The sequence below is a fragment of the Ornithorhynchus anatinus genome, chromosome 7, assembly GCF_004115215.2.
Source record: "Ornithorhynchus anatinus isolate Pmale09 chromosome 7, mOrnAna1.pri.v4, whole genome shotgun sequence".
Taxonomy (NCBI): domain Eukaryota; kingdom Metazoa; phylum Chordata; class Mammalia; order Monotremata; family Ornithorhynchidae; genus Ornithorhynchus; species Ornithorhynchus anatinus.
Window position 1 is genome coordinate 17,870,496 of NC_041734.1, and position 22,603 is coordinate 17,893,098.

Genomic DNA, 22,603 nt, shown 5'->3' on the forward strand with positions numbered 1-22,603 from the left:
CGTGGGTCCAAATCTCCCAGATGCGTCCTTAAAATTGATAGCTAAAATCGTTCTTCCTTCCCCACACAAACCCCACCCGGAAACGCAAGAAGGCGGTTCAGATAAAAGGAGGAAAAACTTGAAGTTGTTCCAACCGCAGCTTGGAGAGGCTGCGGCCCGGGCCTGTCCGGTTCGGTCCTCGGGGTCGCCCGGCAGGTGGTTCAGCTAGCCGGCTCCGGTTCGAGGACCCCCTCCCACACCCCATCCCACCCCCACACCCCCAAAGAAAAAACAAACAAAAAAAATGACTGGAGGGGGCCATCTGGGCCTGACCACCGCAGCTAATCTCCGCCACATTCCGGGGACTACGATTTAATACAATAGAGCTGCGCTGGAGGGGGGTCGGGGAAGGGGGTGGGGGGAGATCTTTATTTGCAAAGAATGCAGATATTCCTCCCGGGTCTCTCTGTCCCCCTCCCCAAAATCCAGCCTGCATGCAGGGATGCTCCGGGCCGGTCCTGGCCCGCAGCAGAAGCGGGGTGCGGGGGTCGTGCGGGAAAAGACGAGCTGCAATCGCTGCTCTGGACCTTCCAAGGGGAGGAGGAGGAGGAAGGGGAGGGGAGAGAGAGATTGCAAGGGTGGGGGTGGCCTCGACGGGGGGGAGGTGGGCGGGGGGTCGGGTTTGGCTTTGTTATCCTGCTTGGAGCCGAGTTGGGTGGTGGAGGGGGTGAGGGGGCAGGGGAGAAAGTGAGGGGGGCGGCAGGGAGGTGAGACTGGGGGAGAAGAGGGGTGCAGCCCCCGGCCCTGGTCAGGACAGGTCGTCGCCTCCAACTGGGCTACCCGGCAGGTCGAAGGTAGCCCGGGGGCGAGCAGACGGGCAGTCCCGGCCACCACTCTCCCTCTCTGCCCTTTTGTGCCCTTTCACCCCCCCACCAACACACACCCCGGGCCGGCTGGGCCGCGGGAGAGGGAGCCCCGCCTGCGGAGAGCAGACCCCCGCCCACCCTGGGCCGGCTGGGGGGGAGACCAAAGGGGACCCCCACAACCCTAGTGCTGCGAGAGAGGGAGAGGGAGGCCCCCCATCCCCTCCCCAGGAAATAGGACCATCCCCTCCCCGGATTGGCAGGGATGCGGGAGCGGGACCACCGCATCAGCATCCCACATAGGAGGGAGGGAGAGACAGAGAAAAAGAAAGAGAGAGAGAGACAAGGAGAGAGCCAGAGAGAGAAAGCAGCAGCTGCTGCTGGTGTCAGAGGAGAGGAGGAGGAGCACCAAGAGGAGGGGGAGAAGGGGGGAGGAGCACCAGCAGGAGGGGGAGGAGGAGGAGCACCAGCAGAGGAGGAGGAGGAGCACCAGCAGCAGGAGGAGGAGGAGAAACAGCAGCTTTCAGCATCGCTGCCGCCGCCCAGGCAGAAAAGGACCGGCTCTGCTGTCTTGCCCGCCGCTGCATCACACACACACACACAGGCACACACTCACACACAGACACCCGTCTTGGCTGCGCTCCTTGTGGGACACGCTGCGCCCCCCTCGACCACCCTCTCTCTGTCTCTCCCTTTTTTCTCTCTCCGTCTCTGTGGGGGAGGAGGGGGCAGAGGGCCTGCCGGAGCCTTCTTCTCTCCCCTCTCCGGCTCGGTGGTCTTCCTCCTCCTCCTCCTCCAGCCGTCGCCGTCTCCATGTGCCCGGGCAAGGGACCCCGGCTGCCGCTGCTGCTGCTGCTGCTGCTGCTGAACGCTCTGCACCAGGTGAGGGCGCGCAGCCCGGGCTGTCCCGGGGTGGGGGAGGCTGGGGACGCCGGGGACCCCCGGCTCTCTTTGTTCCCCAGCCACGGGGGGCTGCCCGGGTATGGTTGCGCCGGAGGGAGGGAGGGAGGGATGGAGCCCGGGAGAAAGGACTGGCTGGCACTGCCCGGTCCGGAGGCTTGGGCATCTCCTTGCCTTGGCACGAAGCTCCCGTTGGCGCTACTTTGGGGCCGCCCCCGGTCCCCCCAAGGATGCTAGGGATGCTGCCCCCCAGCACCCTCGACCCTCTGGGGAGCCCCAGCCGGTGCCCTGGTCCAGCTTGCCCCCCATGCCCTCTCCGGGGGTCGAGCCAGGGACCCTCTCTCGGGGCCTGTCCTTGCCCGGTTGACTTTGGGCCCCCAGGGGCGGGGAGGGACCCCGGGGGTCCGGGGGAGGGTCATCACCTCCTAATGCCTGGCTGAGTGGGTGCAGGGGAGGCAGGGGGCACCTCCCTCCCCGGGCCGGGGTCGTGAGCCGCAGTGCCCAGCGCTGCCACCCTCCTCCGGGGGCTCGGCCGGGGCCGAGCCTCTGTCCATGGTGCATGCCTCGCCCCCTCCCCAGCCTGGGCGGATTCCCTCTCTCTCTCTGCCTTTTGTTCCCCTTCCCCTCGCCCCCTTCCCTCCCACCCATCGGGGGGCTCCTGGTCATCCCCATCGACCCCCCTCGGGGGCAAGCCGTCCCCTTTCGTCTTGCCCATTGGGCCGGAGGCAGAGGCCATCCTGCCCAGACTCCTGGAGAAACGCTCCGCGGCTCGTCCTCTTTCTTCTCCACCTCCTCCCCTTCCTCCTCCATCTCCCCCTCCCCCTGAAACTTCATTTGCTGCTTTATTTTCCTCCTTGGGGTGGACAGATGAGGAGAGGCAATTTGGGGGTCGGGGTGACATGCAGATCGACCCCCGCCCCCCCAAGAAAACTTTGGTGAACACAAATCTTAGATCTTTGGAAACGACCCTTACAGTGAATACTTTTTATTTTTTTGCCGAGAACAACACAGAGCTGTGTATGTCCTCTATTCTGTGCATTTACAGTTTCCCCAGCATCGGGCGCTTCTGCCTGCCTTTGTGTTTAGCAGCTTGCCGTTTATTAAGTGTTTTTAAAACACGAATGCCCCCCTCATCTCCCCCAAGCAGCTAGCCGCACCTTTTTCATCCAAGACCAGTTTTAATTTAAAGCCAAGCGTGAGTGAAGTTTAAGGGCCGGAGCTGGCCTTGCTGATTTGTCGATGACTCACAATCTGAGGCATTGCTGAGTGGTTTACGCTTGAAAATCCAATTTTTCCCCGTGTTTGGGGCTCTGGACTCTGTATCCGTCAGGAGTTTTGTGGTGGTTGTTGGCCTCTATTGATAGTTTCCTGGTAAAATTAACTGGGGAAGCCAGGTGGTTTTTTAAGCGCCCGAGGCTGGGGGTCTCAGGACCTGAGTTCTAGTCTCCCCATTGCAACTTTTCCTGTCTTGTTACTTTGGGTAACTCACTTAACTTCCCGGTGCCTCAGTTTCCTCACTTTAAGATGAGATTAAAAGACTCCCTCTCAGAGACGGTGAGCCCCTGTTGAAACTGGGGCTCTGTCCGATCTAACGATCGTGTATCTGTCCCAGTGCGGTAAACGTTTGATAAATAGCTTTATTATTATGTGCATTCTAGATCCGAACCTAGAAATGGACTTTCAGTTTTTGTATCCTTCTCAGGCTTCAGCGTTTTGCTCATCTACAGTGAGCCAAAGGTACCCGCGGAAACTTTGCTTCAAATAGCACCGAGCTTGGAATCCCAAATTCCTCCCGAAGTTTTACATTTTGCTCATTGTAACTGCCACCGTAAGAGGATTTCCAGCCCCTCTCTCAGTCCCCACAGAGTTATTTGACGATGTCCTAGCTCACTAGTGATGTAAATGAGGCAGTCACCATTGAGTTATGTGAGAGGTAATAAAAGTGGAAGTGTGCTGGTTTTATGCAACTTGGGAACAGAGGTGTCCTGTATCCTGTCCATCTGCTCAAATGGTCTTTTTTACACACAAGCACACGGGAATCTCTGGCTTCAAGGTGAGGGTGGCCTTTCTCTATAAATCCATTCTCGCCTTTAAAACTCTTGGAATGGGCGCAGATCGGTAGACGCTGGTCATGAGATTGGGAGAGCAGAGAGGGACTGCAGGTGTGATGTCCGGATGGTGAAAGAAATAGAGTTAAATATCAAACCGCCCCTCTATTATGTGAGGAGTAAAGGATTAGCATCTGGGCATTCCAAGAATGTCTTTGTAAGTTCTTAATGGTCATCTGAAGTGCTTGTGTAAGTTTCTCCTTTTCCTGTTAAAGATTTTTAAATCAGTATAGGATGTGCCAGATTTCAGCGTACAATCCATTCCTTTTAAAGGCCTCCCAAAACTTTCCTTGCATACCGGACAATTTCTACATTTGCTTATCGTGTTTTCTGGTTTGTACCATCCCTTAAATAGGAACTTGAACCGGGATATCCTCTCTATAATAATTAAGGAATTAATAATGCTATCAAATCTTACAAAGGAAAGTTGCCATCTGAATTTTAGTCTTCACAAATTTCAGTTTGGATTGAAAGCACTTTGCAAAACATGATGATTTTCACTCGTCAAGAGTCAAGCAGACTTTCAAAACTACAGGCATACTTGCCTTTATTGTTAATATCTGCATCGTGTTGATAAATCATGACTTTTTTATTTTTTTCTAGTTAATTCCTTAATTACCTAGATGCCCTGCCTTAACACTCATCCATTTAAGGATACACAGAATTGACTCTTAGGAAATGATCACATAAATGTACAATTAAAATCCTTATTTTGACCTCTTTTCTGTGTCTTCATTTAATCCCTGGTTTGGCCTTGAGTGATCAAAAACTCTGTATCCTAGGAAATGTAGATGTTTAAGGCAAGATAATTTTTCAGATACAATATTACCAAAATGGGAATCAGATCTGCCCCTTGCTAACTCTACCCTGTAGCCTTACTATGTCAGTGAAGCAAAACATCCTGAAAAGAATATGAAAATCTCAAGTAGAAAAGTTAGCCCTTAATTGTCATAATAAAGATGATAGATTTACACTGGGTTTTGATTTTAGTGCCTGGATTTACTTGTGCCTTTTATATGTCTGTGGATGAAGGGGGAATCAATTTGCTGCAGTTAGGAGTGAATATGGATTTCCCTTTCTTTACCTGAAATGGTCATGCAAAGTTGCCAAGACCCTTTTCCCCACCTTGTGGCAGGTGTTTCTCACTAGTATGTGAAAATAAATTATTGACACATATCTAATCTGGGAGTCTTGGAGTATTTTTAACCAACCTAGTGGAGTTTGATAGAATGTTTTTGTAAAATAGTTTTAATGTGCTCTCAAGATAAATTGCATAATAAGTACTACAGGGACAAGAAGTGGCTGAGGAGAATTTTATTTTTCAGGGTGTAAAAATGTTCATGGGGCATGCTGCAGAAGTAGGCCACATTTAGCAGGAGCAAAAATTCCCTCTAAGAAGAGAAACTGCAGTTGGGGGTGTTGGCTCAAGAAGCTAGCTATGGGAACATTGTGTCCTTGTTTGCTGAAGAAAGTACTTTGGTGTTGCCGTTCTTCCTTTTCCCCTTTTCCCTATCTTCTGAATCTTCCCCCCCCCTAAAACTAATCTTCCACTTGTGATCTTCCATAATCATGTTTGGGCTGTGACTGCACACAAAATATATTCCTTCTGTAACTGTTACGGTTTTGCAAGCTCCCCTTTTGAAGATCCTGTCCCAGGAAGGATTTCTGTTGCTAGTCAGTGTGTTCTGTTGAACTGTCCCTAATTTTCTTTTTTCATTAAAATTCTTCAACTCTTAAATCTGTTGTTGTGCCTCATTAAGTTTGAGGATTTTTAATCGGAAAATGTCAAGACTTAAAGCAACAGTAAAGCTTGCTTTAGAATACATTTTTGAACCGAAATGACTCAAATCTGCAGTCTGCTTTTTAAAGGCATATTCTTGAGTTAGTGTTAAGATTTAAGGTTTTTGTTATGTTTCTTTTTTTCAAATGGAATCCTCATTTGGAAAGCAATATTTGTAACCAATAATATCCTCCCAAATCAACATGAACAATCAGGTAGTGTTGGTTCTTAATATAAATAGTAATCAAGTGAGAACAACTAGATAGTGATTTGGCTTCCATTTGGGATTTTAACTTTTCCTTTGAGCAAGTAGGTTCTATCTCCTTGCTGTAAAATGACTTTTGGAGTTCTTGTATTGCAGTTTCAAATTGGTTTAAGGATTTCAAGGTGAAATAATTGACTGCAACATTATATCAATATATGCCCATCATATAGCCTTTTCTGATTTGCAAATATGGCTTTTCAGATTTTAACAAATTAGCAAATTTAGTTAGGTACTTTTCACAAGTGGTTGGTCTGGAGTTGATTGTTACAGTCAGAACCTTATGCTTTGCTATGGGAAGCAGTGTGACCTACCGGAAAAAAAGCATGGGCCTGAAAGTCAGAGGACCTGGATTCTAATCCCAGCTCTGCCAGTTGCCTGCTGTATGACCTTGGGCACTTAACACTTCTGTGCTTCAGTTTCCTCAACTGAAAAAGGGGGATGCAATACCTATTCTCCTCCTACTTAGACTGTGAGCCCCATGTGGGACGGGGACTCTGTCCTGATTAACTGGTAGCTACCCCAACCCTTAGACTAGTGGTTGACACATAGCAAGTGCTGAACAAATACCATAAAAAAAGAGGCTCAAACGCAAAGGAAACAGATCAATTGTGTACCACAAGAACCAGGGGGGGATAGTCTTCAAAAGGAAATTTTCTGGAATATGGTATCATTTTTTTTTAAGGAAGCCTCTACCTTTCATCTTTGAACTTAAATCAAGCTTAAGCTATTGTGTTCTTAAAGTACTTTAAAGGCTTCAGCACAAAGACTGATGTATAAAACCATGTGTTCCTGGTAATAATTTAAGGGGTGCAGAATGATAAGACCTCCTTTGTGTTTCTTATCTGAATTTTAAAAATCCTATTATTAAAGAATTATGAATCTAGCACTTATGAATTTATTTAGGGAGGCAGCATGGCTCAGTGGAACAAGCACAGGGCTGGGAGTCAGGACCCGGATTCTAATTCCAGCTCTGCTACTTGCCTGCTGTGTGGCCTTGAGCAAGTCACTTAACTTCTCTGTGCTTCAGTTTCCTTATCTTTAATGAGATTTAAATACCTGTTCTCCCTTCCCCTTAGACTCTAACACCCGCTATCCCCCACGGGACAGGGACTGTCTGAGTATCTACCCCAACACTTAGGACAGTGCTTGGCACACAGTAAGCTCTCAACAAAGACCACAGTGATGATGATTATTATTTGCAGCATTCTTATCTAAACCCTCCTAAATGGATATATGTGTGTGTGTTTGTGTGCTTATCCACTCAATATATTCTGAAAATATCATGGCTATTTTTATTTTTATCTCCTTTGAAAGAGGGTCATGTTCTTGTGGGCAGGATACGTCACTTCATTATTCAGTAACTTCCCAAGCACCTAGTACATTCCATTAGGTTGTAAACTAGTATATATGTGTTTATATATATATAATTATGGTGCTTGTTAAGTACTATGTGTCACTGTTCAGATCAAGTTTGATATTAGAAATATGAGGGAGTCTGATTTTACTCCATTCTGTTTTATATGTTAGGAGAGCATCAGAAATGCTTTCAAAGGTACTTAATGAAATTATGCATTCTTTGGAGCACCAAAGTGTACCCACCTTTGAGTCTGGGATGGATGCATTAAGATAGCAATAAAATCAGTACAGAAGAATTTAGAGGTCGGGAAGAAGTGAAGGAGTCTATGCACCATTAAAATCATGGTAGGATTTTTACAGGTAAACGTGATTTTCCCCTTAAGTGCTTGATTAGGGTGTTTGCTTGTCTTGAAAAACTGCTGGGATAGTCTCAGTCACCATCGTAAATCTTGAAACTTTATCACGGGCCAGACAGGACCCTTTCCTTAGTCCTGTAGAACAGCAATGTAAAGAGGCTCTTAGAGCAGGAACACACAGTAAATGCCTGTCTTTCAAGATCTCCCATTTCAGAGGTTGTTAAAAGGTGGTGGGAAGGTAAAATGATTCATAAGATTTCTAAGTTGTTCACTAATTTGAACAAAAGCTTTTGGCAAGCTTTTGGGTGTCCCTTCATTTCCTTGTGTTTTTATGAGGTTTCCCCTACTTGGGTTTCTATTTCTTTGGGGAATTCTGAGAATTATGCACCCTACTTTGCAGTAATTGGAATCAGCCCATCCAGCTATCAATATAGCAGGCAGGGGCCAAAGAAGAGCTCCTGAAATGATACATGCTAGTTGCTAACTTTTTCCTTTTTAAAAATAAAATAAATTCAGTTCTGCTCATGTTGTTTTGTGAGCTTAGGGGAAATTAATAAGCCACCTGCAACTTTAAGGTCAAATCTCAGCTTTTTACTATTGAAAGAATGGCTATGGCATTTAGGAAATCATTTAAATGGTCACCTGAGTCTACACTACTGAAGGGCTGTGCGGAGATTTATTCATGTGGCTGAAATGGTTTGCTTTGGTTCAGTGTGCTGGTGAAGTTATTTAGTGCTTGATTAATATGATAAAAGACATTATTCTTCAGGGCCTTTTGAATATATGTGTGGGATTGCCTGTGAACTTTCAGTGACTGTTTTGTTTAGAAAATGCAATGATTTGTCTGTCTAGTCACTTTGGTGACTTGGCAGTCTGAGGGAAAGCCAATATGTTATTTTGTTTGTTCTCCCCTCTAAATTGTAATCTTGTTGTGGGCAGGGAATGTGTATACCAACTCTGTTATGTCGTTATATTGCACTCTCCCATGCACTTAATACAGTGCTCTGCACACAGTGAGTGCTCAGAAAATATAATTGATTAAGCCACAATTATTTCTTAAGAAGTTTCTTCTTTAAATGCTCAAATGATTCTTTAACTCTCAAAGTTGCTATTCTACAGGCTCATTTTGGGTGTAGGATGAAAAGGATACGAGCACACGAAGGGCATCTCTAGACTGTAAGCTTGCTTTGGGCAAGGAACAGGTCTACCGACTCTGTTGTACTCTCCCACGCACGTAGCACAGTGCTCTGGACACAGTGTGAGTTGCACAGGTTGAGAGGCAGCATGGCCTTGTGGATAGAGCATGAGCCTGGAAGTCAGAAGTATCTGTCTTCTAATCCTGGCTCTGCCACTTGCCTGCTGTTTGACCTTGGGCAAGCCACATCAATTCCCTGGGCCTCAATTCCCTCATCTGTAAATGGAGATTGAGATTGTAGCCCCATGTGGAACAGGGACCTTGTCCAACCTGATTTGTTTGTGCCCACCCCAGGGCTTAGTACAATGCCTGGCACACAGTAAGCACTTAAATACCACAAATGTTACTATTAGTAGTATTAATAAGCAATTAGTAAATACCATTGATGATTTGTTAAGGCATATGTGTTTTTTCTTTCAAAAATACCAGCTAACTCAGAAATACAACAACAACTTTATGGCAGAACTGTGTGCAGATTGAAGCTTTCTTTGTTTTGTTTTTTCCTTCTCCAAATGAGACTGGTCCTCCCTGAAATCAGCCCTATCCCTGTAAGTCTTTCTGTCATCCTGCAGAAACAGGGTGACTGCACTGCGACGATAGATGAGGTGCATACACACTGATTGGTTTGCTGTATTGGAAATATTTCTTTTGTAACATGATCTCTCCTCTTGTGGGCAGATTCCCCTAGTTGAAGTTGTGGTCTTGAACCAAAGGGGAATCAGTGACATTTCAGAGCAATAGTAAGTGGGCTTTGAAGCAGCATATTCATCTGTGAAAATTCTCTTCTTTTAGGAAATATTCAATTTTGACAAAGCACAAAATGGTCTTTACATATTAGTCTCCAGTTTGGGAACTTGGGAGCTACTGGAGTCGATCAATAGTATTTATTGAGTGCTTACTGTGTAAAGAACAATGTACTAAGCGCTGGGGAGAGTACATAATAACAATTTAACAGACATATTCCCTCCCCACAGTGAGCTTACAGTTGAGAGGGGAAGACAATAATACGAATAAATACATTGCAGATATGTACATAAGTGCTGCTGACTGGCAGGTGAGGTGAAAGAAGGGATCCTGTCAGGACAACACAGAAGAGAGAGAGAAGAGGAAAGCGAGGCTTAGTCAGGGAAGGCCTCTTGGAGAAGATCTGCCTTCCATTAGTCTAAAGTTGGAAGCCTGGCCAGAGGCAGGATTTGGGCCAGAGGTCAGCAGCAAGGTAGAGGAGATAGATTGGAGTTTGTACTTGAGGCAGCTGTGGAGAGAAGGTATCTCATTTTGGAACTTTGCTTTGCTAAATAGTGTGTTCACAATGTTTTACAACCTACCTCTGAACTCTCCCCTTCCCTCTGCAGTCCGTGGCTGGTCTTTCCCCCATAGAGTCCAATGAACTAGTTTTCCATATCAGATTTCAGGAGATTAAAAATGGACATGGGCTCAAAAGTGAAAAAATCACCCAACTGAGACCTCTCCAGATGAGGTGGGAGGGGAGTGTGGAGGAGGGAGAGGAGGAACAAGGAGACAGAAAGGGAGAGAGTGGGGAGGGGGAGAGGGAGAGGAAGGAGAACCTGAGGAGAACAGTTCCAGGTAGTTGGTTAGAGTTACTTGTTGACAGAGGAGGATTCTTTAACCTCAGTTTAGGGTCACGCATATTTACAGGGTCAGAGGTTTATGAAGCACTTTGTACCACTGAGTGTAATTTCCTTTCCCGGATGACTGTCTTGATGTTTCTGTTAATGTTTGTAGAACTGTCTTAGAAAGAGCAAAGCCCTTTATTCTGAAGTGCTCTGTCTGATTACCCATAGCCCAAAAAGAGAAGATAATAATAGATACCCCTTTGACCAGAAGCCTGGAGACTTCAGGTTACAGTGTTGGAAGATAACAGATTGTCAGCTTTCTGATGCTGCTTAATGCTCAGACTGAGCTTAATATGACCCAATTCTTACTAAGGCTCTAGATAAGTTTTTTTTTTATTTAATTTAAAAGACAATTACACTAAGGGGGTTAGATATTGCTCAAAATTATTACATACCTCTCTAGGGGCTTTTGTGTTTGGAAAGTCTTTTCAACACACTGGTATTTGAGAACAGAGTTGTGTCCTTTTGTTTTCTAAAGAAAATACTGAAGGGCAGTCTGGGAAAGAATAAAGACCTCCTTTTATTTGTGTCTCCAGATCTTTGTTTCAGCAGGCATTGTTTCAGTTTATAATGGTTGTTTGGAACATATAGTGCTTCTGTCTGGTGAAGGATTCCCAGGCATAATGATGCGGGGGTGAAAAACCTGCTCTGAACACAATTGCCTTCCCAGGATTTGTGTCTCTGAGGGTGGCTGTAATGGCCAGTTTTCCCTCTTTCCATTTTGGGGTTTGCTTTTGTGGTCACTATTCCATAACCTATTCAGTGATTCTCTCCTTTTTCCCTTTATGCTTTGTCCTGGTCCCCGGATTTCTCTCTTAATCACACCCTCTCCCTCTCTTTCCCTCCATCTGTTCCTCTCCCATTCTGTCTCCCCCGCCTTCCCTCCCCATCCTCCTTTTCTTCTCTCTTTCCCCTCCCCCCATGTTGTAACTCTGAATGAGTTTACACTTTTAAAGAGCAAAGGTAAATTCTGTGTGTTTAAGCATATTTGCATTTAGTCTGACACACAGACCAGAAGTTTTCAGTCGTTTGCTAAACTTTGAATTGTATCTTTGAATTCATTCATTCAATAGTATTTACTGAGCACTTACTGTGAGCAGAGCACTGTACTAAGCACTTGGGAGAGTAAAATATGACAATAAATCTACACAGTCCCTGTCCACAACAAGCTGTAACTAAGCACCTACCTATCTGGGGCAGTGAAGAACAAAAAAATTAAAATCACCAAAAGATGAAATCCTTGCCATTGTATAAGCTCATTGTGGGCAGGGAGCACGTCTTCCCACCCTGTATTGTAATAATAACGATGGTACTTGTTAAACACTTATTATGTGCCAAGCACTGTTCTAAGCACTGGGGTAGATATGAAGTAATCAGTTTGTCCCACCTGGGGCTCATAGCCTTAATCCCCAATTTACAGATGAGGGAACTGAGGCACAGAGAAGTTAAGTGACTTGCCCCAAGTCACACTGCCGACAAGTGGCAGATGTGGAATTAGAACCCATGACCTCTGACTCCCAAGCCTGTGCTCTTTCCACTAAGCCACGCTGCTTCTATTGTACTCTCCCGAGCATTTAGTAGTGTTCTTCAAATAGAAAGTGTTCAATAAATACCAATGATGATGAGTGGGCAAAAACTGATGAATATATCCACCATTAGACTGTAAACTTCTCAAGGACAGGGATCATGTCTGTTTTTGTCCTCTCCCAAGCACATAGTACAGGCTTCGGCACATAGTAAGCACTCAGGAAATACTATCAATTGATGGATCTAGCAGGAATCAAGGAGTAGAGATTACATAATACGTAGAAGACACATAGAAGCAGCAAGGCTCAGTGGAAAGAGCCTGGGCTTCAGGGTCAGAGGTCATGGGTTCGACTCCCGGCTCTGCCGCTTGTCAGCTGTGTGACTGTGGGCAAGTCACTTAACTTCTCTGTGCCTCAGTTACCTCATCTGTAAAATGGGATTAACTGCGAGCCTCACGTGGGACAACCTGATTACTCTGTATCTACCACGGCGCTTAGAACAGTGCTCTTCACATAGTAAGCGCTTAACAAATGCCAACATTATTATTATTAATAGAAACAAGTGAATAAGTAGATACATTCATAAAATGTTTTAGATTTAAGTCATTGAACATAGGCTGGAAATGTGAATACGATTTAGAACTCTTCGGCATACCGTAAGCACTTAGAAATACCATTAAAACAAACAAACAAAAAACCACAGTTAAACTCAAGATCCAGTGTTCCCTGTACTTTTAAAGGTTTGATGCTTTCTAAATAATAGGATTTGTAGTCAGGCTTTGGAGGGGTTTTGGTTTTCTTAGCCCTGCATAATGACAGTACCTGTGCATTAGCTGTGCTTAACTTCACAGAGCTTGTGATGGGTGAGAAGCAGCGGATAGACCACAGGCTGGGAGTCAGAAAGACCTGGATTCTAATTCTGGCTCTGCTACTTGTCTGTTGTGTGACCTTGGACATTTCGCTTAACTTCTCTGGACCTCAGTTACCTCACTTGAAAAAAGGGAGTAATACTGTGAGCCCCATGTGGGACATGGGCTTTGTCCAACCTGATTAGTTTGTATCTACCCCAGCACACAAATACCGAAATGCCAAATGCTATAAAAAATATATATAAATGTGGGTTTCAGTCTTTATTCAGATATAAAATGTCTTGCATTTGCATAGAGGATGCAGAGTAGGCCCAAATCTCCATTTCTTTATTCCCTCGAGACCCTCCTTCTCTGTCATATCATCTCCTTCAAAAAATATGTATTTGTCCAGCTTCCCTTGGAGTCTAAGCTCCTTTCTGACTGTGAGTGTGATACCCACAGAAGGAGCACCAACTTGAAGCCATAGGGTCTAGTGGGCGGAGCATGGGCCTGGGAGTCAAAGGATCTGGGTTCTAATCTGGGCTCCACCACTCGCCTACTCTATGACCTTTGGCAAGTAACTTCACTTCTTTGGGCCTCAGTGTCTTCATCTGTATAATGGGGATTCATTACCTGCTCGCCCTCCTACTTAAACAGTGAGCCTGGTTGTGGGACAGGGACTAAGCCTGCTGTGGGCAGGAATTGTCTCTTTTTATTGCTGAATTGTATTTTCCAAGCAATTTTATTGCTAAATTGTACTTTCCAAGCTCTGAGAGCACACAATAAGCGCTCAATAAACACATTGAATGAATGAATGAATATGTCTGGCCTTATCCCAGCTCTGTCACTTGTCAGCTGTGTGACTGTGGGCAAGTCACTTAACTTCTCTGTGCCTCAGTTCCCTCATCTGTAAAATGGGGATTAAGACTGTGAGCCCCATGTGGGACAACCTGATTCCCCCGTGTCTACCCCAGCGCTTAGAACAGTGCTGTGCACATAGTAAGTGCTTAACAAATACCAACATTATTATTATTATTATTATTACTTACCCCAATTCTTAATACAGGACTTGGCACACGGCAAGCACTTAAATACCACAATAATGATCATCATTATTATTATTATGAATATTTCTAGTATGATTGTCATCATGATCTCTTTCAGGGTGCTATATACCAGGCTACAGGCTTTGGTCCAGAGGAATAACTTACGAAGTTAGTAAGCTTCCTGACCGAGATAAAGGAGCTTCCAAGGTGCTTAATCTAGAGCTAAAGCTCTAAGAACAATTTAAATATTGAGCACCAAGAATTATACTTGTGCTACAGAAAATTAAACAAAAGCCTGTTATTGTCCTGAAGAAACTTACAGCGTTAGAGGAAAGAAAAGTACAGCCAGAGTATAAAAAAGTGTTTTTTGGCAAGTATAGCAATTTGCATATTCTTGAGGGTGTGGAAAGATTGATCCTTGCTGCACTGTTGAATTATTACCCACTGTGCCTGGTGCTGGTTATGTTTTTCCCTTTTGATATTACAATCTGTTGTATTTTTTAAATGGTATTTGTTAAGTGCTTGCTGTGTGCCAGGCACTATACTAAGCCCTGGATAGATACAAGTTTATCAGTTTGGACACAGTCCCTGTCCCACAAAGGGCTCATAATCTTAATCCCCATTTTACAGAGGAGGTAACTGAGGCATGAAGTTGAATGACTGGCCCAAGGTCACATGCCAGACAGTCGGGATTAGAACACAGGTCACAGTGACTCCCAGGCTCATGGTACATCCACTAGCCCAAGATGCTTCTCAAGACAGGAAGTCTATTTTAGATAGCTGGGTGCCAGACTGACCTATCTACTCCTGATGTCTTTCTTAGCTGGCTGTTGTTCTGTCTCACTGTTTGAAGTTTTGGTTCACTGAGAGGGCCACAAAACCTTAACTACACTCCTCAGATATATTTCCACTGGGAAGGTTGCTCTCTATAATTGCTGCTTTGAATAAACTCTCCTTCAGTCTACCAACGCATAGTATTTATTTATTGAGCTCCTACCATGTGCAGAGTACCGAAGTAAGCGCTTGGGAGAGTACAGAAATAAATTCTTCCCTCAAGGAGTTTATAATCCTCAGGGGTCGGAGGGACGGATGGGGGCAGGGTTGGGGGGAGGTAGACAGACATAACACTCCTCCCCATCTAGATTGTAAATTCGGGCGGACAGGGAATGTGTCTGCTTTATTGATGTGTTGTCTTCTCCCAAGGACTTCGTATAGTGCTCTGCACAAAGTAATTGCTCAGTAAATATTATCGATTCCTTACTGACTTGGAAAAATAAGAAAGAAAGGATGGGTCTTAGTAAATCAGTGTCTGGATAGTACAGTAGAAAAATACGTACAAAAGTGATACTGTGGTGGTTGGGAGTGAGAATATGGTCTTAGAAGAAGAAAGTTAATTGGCTATTTTTGAGCGGGAAAGGGCTGCCTTCCACAGAGATTACCACTCACCTTCTGGAGCTCTCCAGCAACAACAAAAAAAGGTTTCCTTCTTTCACTCCTTTCACCTTCAATCAGTGGTTCAGTGGTATTTGTTGAACACTTACTGTGTGCAGAGCACAGTTCTAAGTATTTGGGAAAGTACAATACAACACAATTTGCAGACACATTCCTTGTCCATAATGAGCTTCAGACTATTAATCTTTAGCTTTTTTGAGGATTGTGATTTGAGTATGAATAGAGAGTGGTATGGACAAATTATGACTGTGGGCAGGAACTGTATAGATCAATCAGAGGTTTTTGTTGAGCAGTTACTGTTTGCAGAGGACTGTACTAAGAGCTTAGGAGAGTACAATACAACAGAAGTTGGTAGACATGTTCCCTGTCTGCAATGAGCTGACAGTCTACCAACTCTGCGGTATTGCACTTTTTGCAACTGTGCTCTGCACGCTGTAAGTACTCAATCATTAAATCAATTATTACCATTGATTATGAAATTAGTCATGATGTGGACAGAAATGTTATAAATAAAAGAAAGCAGAACTCTAAGAGTTTCCAGAGTCCTGATGAATTGTACTAGCAAACAAAGTGGCCTAATGGAAAGAGCACAGGCCTGAGAGCCAAAGGATGTGGGTATTAATCCCAGCTCCACAATTTGCTACTGTGTGTCCTTGGGCGAGTCACTTCTCTGTTCCTCAGATGTAAAATGGGAATTAAATCCTAATCGTCCTAGACTGTGAGCCCCATGTGGGACAAGGACTGCATATGACTTGACTAACTTTTATCTACCCCAGTGCTTAGAATGGTGCTGGACAAATAGAAATAATATAATAATGATAATAATAATAAGAAATAATAATAATGGTACTAATAATGGTAATAAGCACGTATTATGTTCCAAGCCGTGCTGAAAGCACTGATACAAGTTAATCAGGTTGGACATAATCTCTGTCCTACATGGGGCTCACACTTTTAATCCTCATTTTACAGATGCAGTAACTGAGGCCCAGAAAAGTTAAGTGACTTGCCTAAGATCACATAGAAGACATGTGGAGGAGCAGGAATTAGAGCCCAGGTCTTTTTAATTCCCAGGACCATGCTCTATCCTCTAAGCTACACACTTAACTCATACCATAAATAAAATAAATAAAAAATAAGTCAGGAACTTTTATGAAGCCAATGAATAAATTGTGGGTTTCCTAATGTCTTTCTGCACTGTTGCAAAAATCACATCTGTCATGACCTTGTTGCTGCTAAAGACATTGTCACCAAAGACACAGTTGTCCACGTTGGGAGCCATCTGACCCTAACCCTCTGATCTGGATCTGACTGGCTGGAACCAGCTGTGAGATGGCCTAGTTGTTGTGACTGCAGTCAGCTTTCTCCCCCTTGAATTTGAAAACTTAGTGAAGATAGGATTCATGAATTTCTGAAGGATTCCCTTTTCCCTCTCTAAATGAGAAGAAACATTGATTCATATCTATCTGATCCTAAGGGTTTTGGGGGAGGTTTTTATTCTTCTTGTTTCTGTGGCTATTCCATAGTGGCTTCCCAATGACTTCTTAGAACATCTTCATAGTTGACAGAGAAGCTGCTGGAGGAATGTAACTCCATTCCAGAGCCGGCTGTTAGCTTCTTGGGGTTCACTAAGATTGCAACATGGCCTAGTAGAGAAGCAGTGTGACCTAATGGCGAGACCAGGGCTTAGAAGTGACTTGCCCAAGGTCACACAGCAGAGAAGTGGATGAGCTGGGATTAGAACCCAAGTCCTTTTGACTCCCAGGCCCATGCTCTATCCACCGGGTCTAGATGCTTCTAGACGTCAAGCACTGTAGTAAGTGCTGGTGTAGATACCAGATAATCAGGTCTTATGTGGGGCTCATGGTAAAGTAGGAGAGAGAACAGGTTTTGAATCTCCATTTTGCAGATGAGGGAACTGGGGCACAGAGAAGTGAAGTGATTTGTGCAAAGTCACCCAGCAGATAAATGGCAGAGACAAGATTAGAACCGAGGTCCTCTGACTCCCAATCCCATGCTGTTTTCTCTAGGCCATGCTGCACCTAAGGTGGTCTGAGGTGTTCTATACCACAAGGTTGTAGAGTGGTGGATCTCATGCACCAACAACTCCCGAAAGATTAAGGAGCTATTAGGAACAAGCGAAGAATGCCTCATCGATATGTTGGATCGCTTCATGATTCCTGAAAGTGAATGACTGAGAAGCAAGACAGGGTCGATGGCACTGGAAAAGCCGAGAGACCTATTTCACAGGCCTCAGCAGTGCAAGTCAGTGGTATTTACTGAGCACTTACTGAGTCCAGAGCACTGTAGTTATGCTATTACAGAGGTGTGTGTTAACAGAGGTAAATAGATGCTCATCACTTGATAAAAATAGCTCACTGAGCAATCTCTGGTGTCTTTACTATAGTAAAAGTTTATTGCAGTTCTGTCATTTTTGCCTTCCTCTGACATAGCAAAAAGCATGATCATTTTTATTGATAGTAAATTTGAACGATAGTAGTGACAACCAAAAAAATATCAAAAGTTCTATCATTGTCTCATAACATGTTGGAAAGACAGGAAGATACTTAAAAAAAATCCCACTGTTAAGAATTTCAAAAATGAAAGACAGTTCAATCAATCAGTGGTGTTTATTGAGCACTTATTGTGTGAAGAGCACTGTACTAAGCACTTGAGACAGTACAATACAAGAGAGTTGGTAGATATCAACAAGCTTACAGTTGAGAGAGGGAGATGGACATTAATGTAAATAATTTCTGGAAAAATGAATGCTGAGGGTGGAGTAAAGACCAAATACCCAAGTTTCCTGTTGGTTATAGAGGTGGACGGGTAGCCAGAAGGTCTTGAGGAGTGGGGAGATGTGGACTGAACTTTTTTTAGTAAAAAGATCCGGAGAGCAGAGTGAAGTATGGTCTGGAGTTGTGATAGACAGGAGTCAGTGAGATTAGCAACTGAGAGGAGAATGGCTTCTGACTGACTTTGTTGTTTCCTGTTGCTGGGTAAGGATGAAGTTAGGAAACTTAAGCTAGGTTAGGGGGAGGAAAGATTATTGCCCAAGGTTATACAGCATACAAGTGGCAAAGCCAGGATTAGAACCCAGGTTATTGACTTCAATTCCCATGCTCTATCCACTAGGCCTCACTGCTTCTATGTGCCAAACACTGCACAAACAAGCAGTGGGGTAGATACAAGATCATCAGGTCCTACGTGAGGCACACAGTCTAATAATGCTTAGGGAAATTTTACGGCTCCAAGTTCAAGGTATTTAAAACAATCTAGGCCTGTCTGGGTTATGGGTACTTTTTCTTTGTTTCCCAAGGGATTAAACTTAAAAATTGGGAATTTAAGATCTGGATATAGATTCCACAGCTTAGGTGTACATTCTGGTAACCCTTCTCTCCTATCAGGAATTACACAGGATGATGATTTGGATTTGTCATTGCACTGTTCTTTGGCCCTGTTTTTCCCTCCTTTGTTTCCTACCTCTCAGTTGTTGTGCCCTTTCTCTTTCACTAGTTCATTTTCTGTCGAATTTATCCCTTCAGCCCTCTGTGAAGTAACATCACCCTTTAGGAACACTGGGTCCTGGCTCAAGGAGTCAAGTCCGTGACATAAATATTACTTGGAAAAAATTGCTCAACTGTCCATATTTTCAAGATTTAAAAAAGAGTGAAGTGAGAAAGTCCTAATATGAGGATATGATTTTTTAATTAGAGTGTAAGCTCCTCAAAGGCAAGACTCATGGCAGCCATGTAAGCTCATCTTCTAGACTGTAAACTAATCCTGAGCAGGGATATGTCTGTTAATTGTTATAGTGTACTCTCCCCAGGGTTTAGTACAGGTCTCTGTACACTGTCAACACTCAATAAATATGATTGAATGTTGAGTATTCACAAGCACCTAGCATGGTGTCTACTCACAGTTGGCACTGAATAAACACTGATGATGATGAAGCAGCATGGCCTAGTGGATAGATTACGGGCCTGGGAGTCAGAGGACCTGAATTGTAATCCTGGCTCTGACCCTTGTCTGCTGTGTGACCTAGGGCAGGGCACATAATTTCTGTGTATCTCAGTTACCTCTTCCATAGAGTGGGAATTAAGACTGTGAGTCCCACATGAGAAATGGACTGTGTTGAACCTGATTATTGTGTAAGTACCCCAGTGTTCAGTATAGTGCCTGGCGCATAGTAAGTGCTTAACAAAATACTTCTAAAATTTTTTAAAAAAATGGAAGTGTGGTCTAGTGGAAAGAGCTCAGACCTGGGAGTCAGGAGAGCTGGGTTCTAATTCCCACTCTGCCACTTGCCTGCAGTGTGACCTCGGGCAAATCACTTAACTTTTCTGTGCCTCAGTTTCCTTCTCTGTAAAATGGGGCTCCAATATCTTTTCTCCCTACTACCGAGACTGAGATCCCTCTGTAGAACAGAGACTATGTCCAACCTTATTATCTACCCCACCACCTAGAACAGAGTCTGGCCCAAAGTCAGCATTTAATGATTACCATAATTATCATGAAATGCAAGTACTAAAATTTGCCTAACAGTTACACCAATCAGATCTTCCAGAATTCCAAGCATTGGTTATTTTTACTGGACATAAAAGTTATCAGTGCTCTTTAACTTTATATTAAACATGCAATCATGGACCTCAGCCATTTGAAGCCAAGTATTTTCTAATGTTATATGTGATTATTTTAACACTCGTAAACACTTATCGGCATTTAAGAAAAACTGTTTCCTAGGATTTTGCCAACAGGGTAAATAAATCTCCATAGCCCCCATGCCATGTAAGGAAACTAGGGACATAGCTGATTGCACAAATGTGTAAGTGAAGGGGAGCAAGTGCTTAGTTTAGTCCTTTACACACAGTGTGCACTCGTTAAATACGATTGAATGAATGGATAAAAGATGTTTCTTCTACCTCTTTAGGGTCTTTAGGTTAGAAGGAACATTGTTTTCCATCAGGAATAATTTTAAAAACCCCATCAAATATGTCAGTTAGAAACCATATATATTTTTTGCGTAGCTAATACATCTGCACAGTGATTGTTAAAAATCCACTTACTCCTGTAAAATTTGTGATGATCTTGTGGGGTAGATTTATTCCAGGGAAAAGCTGACGCCTTTTCCTCTGATGCCACTTCAATTTCCTTTGCTGCTTTGGCTGTTGGGAGAAGAATCCAGATTATTTAGATCTTATGGGACAAGTGAGATTTGTTCCCAACATTCTAGTTATCAAAAAGATTAACCCTTTGCCCTCAGTGTTCTAATTGCTGCTGTTTGGAAACAAAGGGCATGTTTGTACAAGATAGTAAGAAATGGGGTTTTATACTAAATGGAATGTTTCTGGGCCTAAGGGGGTTGCAAGTATTACACAAATTTCGTCTTGTTTTTCAGGCCCCAATAGAGGCAACTGGTGAAGGAGCATTCTGCAGGACGGGATTTCCTGAAGATGTTTACAATGCTGTCTTATCGAGAGGCATGCGTGAAGGACAACGTCTTCTCAATGGTACTACTCAGAAATAATCTGTGTTTTTAATTTCTGTGTTTATGAAGTACATCAGTTAGTAAAAAAAGGTACACTAAAAGCACACATGCACCTCTAAATCATCCCTGTTATATGAACCAGAATGGATTTTTCCACAGCCACTATAATGAGGCTGGAGAGACCTTGCTTTGGCTTTATGATAGCTCACAGATCTCCTAGAGTAGTTAATTGGAAGGTTTGTGAGTTCTTGTAAACTTTACCTCAAATCTCTGTCGTAATTTCCAGCAGCAAGTTTACCTCGGGTTAACGTGAGCTATTAATCTATCCACTCTGTAGTTAGAATGAGGAATACCACATTATTTAGCCAACTCTATTTTTGTGATACTTTGTTTCTTGATATGCTGAATTCAAAAATGGGCTCTTTTTTGAGTTGGTTGAAATTCAAGCATTTTTAAACCATGATGACAGTGGATCTCATCTCCTGGTGGGAATTTTACACAAATATGAAAGTGGATGAAGATATTGGGGGACAGAGAACTATAGGACTCTAGTTTTTCTGTTGTGATATAAGAATATTCTAAGACATTATTAATTAGGTAACTTAAAAATTAGGACTTCGTTTATGAGAACAAACTCTCAGTGATTGTTTATCCTTATTTTGCCTGCCTCTCTGATAAATTCAGCTAAACAGATCAAGACTTTCAAATGCAATAGCAAACCCCAAAGAAGATGAAGTATAAAAGGGAAGGGGAAATAAGTCATAGTCTTCCTTCAGCTCTTGGAGAAGGCAAATGTAGCTTCCTACTCAGTTTTTGCAGATCTATTGTGTTTTGATAACTACAGCAACATTGAATCTTGAAAGAATTGATTAGCCTAATTGCATTCAAAATTGAATTACACAGGAGGAATGCTGCCTATCTCTGAGGCTGTTTTATTACTATTGCTTTAGAAAATCCTCTACTAACCTCAAGCCTTAACACACACCCCAATTTTAAATACTGTAATAGTTCTGCAAGATGCCGCAGCTTTGAGTGGTGGATTTGGTGTGGTACTGGTTCAATGAAGAAAATCAGCACCGAGGAAATGTTTTTCCATGTTTTTGTCTGCCTCTTCTAAATCAGTCCTTTTCTCCTATTAGTCTCATGCTTCATTTCTAGCCTGGCTAGAGTTAATGCTTAAACGTAGGGCATTTTTTTGTGTCTTATAGCCAGAAAGATACCAGTTGGGGTGAGCGTATTTTTGACGAAGAATGGATCAGAAAAAATATAAATTCTCCATTTCTTTTTTTATATTTGTTAAGCCTTTACTATGTGCCAGACACTGTTCCAAGCACTGGGGTAGATACAAGGTAATCAGTATGGACAAAATTCATATACTTCAAGGGGCTCACAGTCATAATCCCCGTTTTACAGATAAGGTAATTGAGACACAGAGAAGTGAAGTGATTTGCTTAAGGTCACAAAGCAGACAAGCAGTGGAGCTGGGATGAGAACCAAGGTACTTCTAACTCCCAGGCTCATGCTCTATTCACTAGGCCATGCTGCTTCTCCACTTGTGTTTCCAGATTGCGGTAGGAGAGCAGTTTTATCAGCCTGGTTCTATGCCAAACCCTAGAAGTGAGTGAATGTGTGTGTGTGTGTGTGTGTGTGTGTGTTTGTGTATGTTCATTGGGGGGCTTTAGGGAAGGGTCAGACATTTTAGATAAACTTGCAAAACACCGAAGGGCAGGTCTTCCCTAGAATTATTGTAATGGTTAATTCTTCCCCCAGATCCTGAGGTGCCTAAAAGCATATAATTTGTTGGTTA

General features: G+C 43.7%; 1 protein-coding gene across 1 annotated transcript in view; it reads left to right on the forward strand.

The window, feature by feature from the left end:
* Positions 1-1,328: 1,328 nt before the first annotated feature.
* Positions 1,329-22,603, forward strand: part of CDH2 (cadherin 2) — a 208,080-nt gene continuing 186,805 nt past the window's right edge. The window contains exons 1-2 of the mRNA XM_007667640.3: positions 1,329-1,724; positions 20,707-20,818. Of these exons, the coding sequence (XP_007665830.2) occupies positions 1,656-1,724; positions 20,707-20,818 (181 nt within the window). The 5' untranslated portion in view covers positions 1,329-1,655. The remainder of the gene's footprint in view (positions 1,725-20,706; positions 20,819-22,603) is intronic.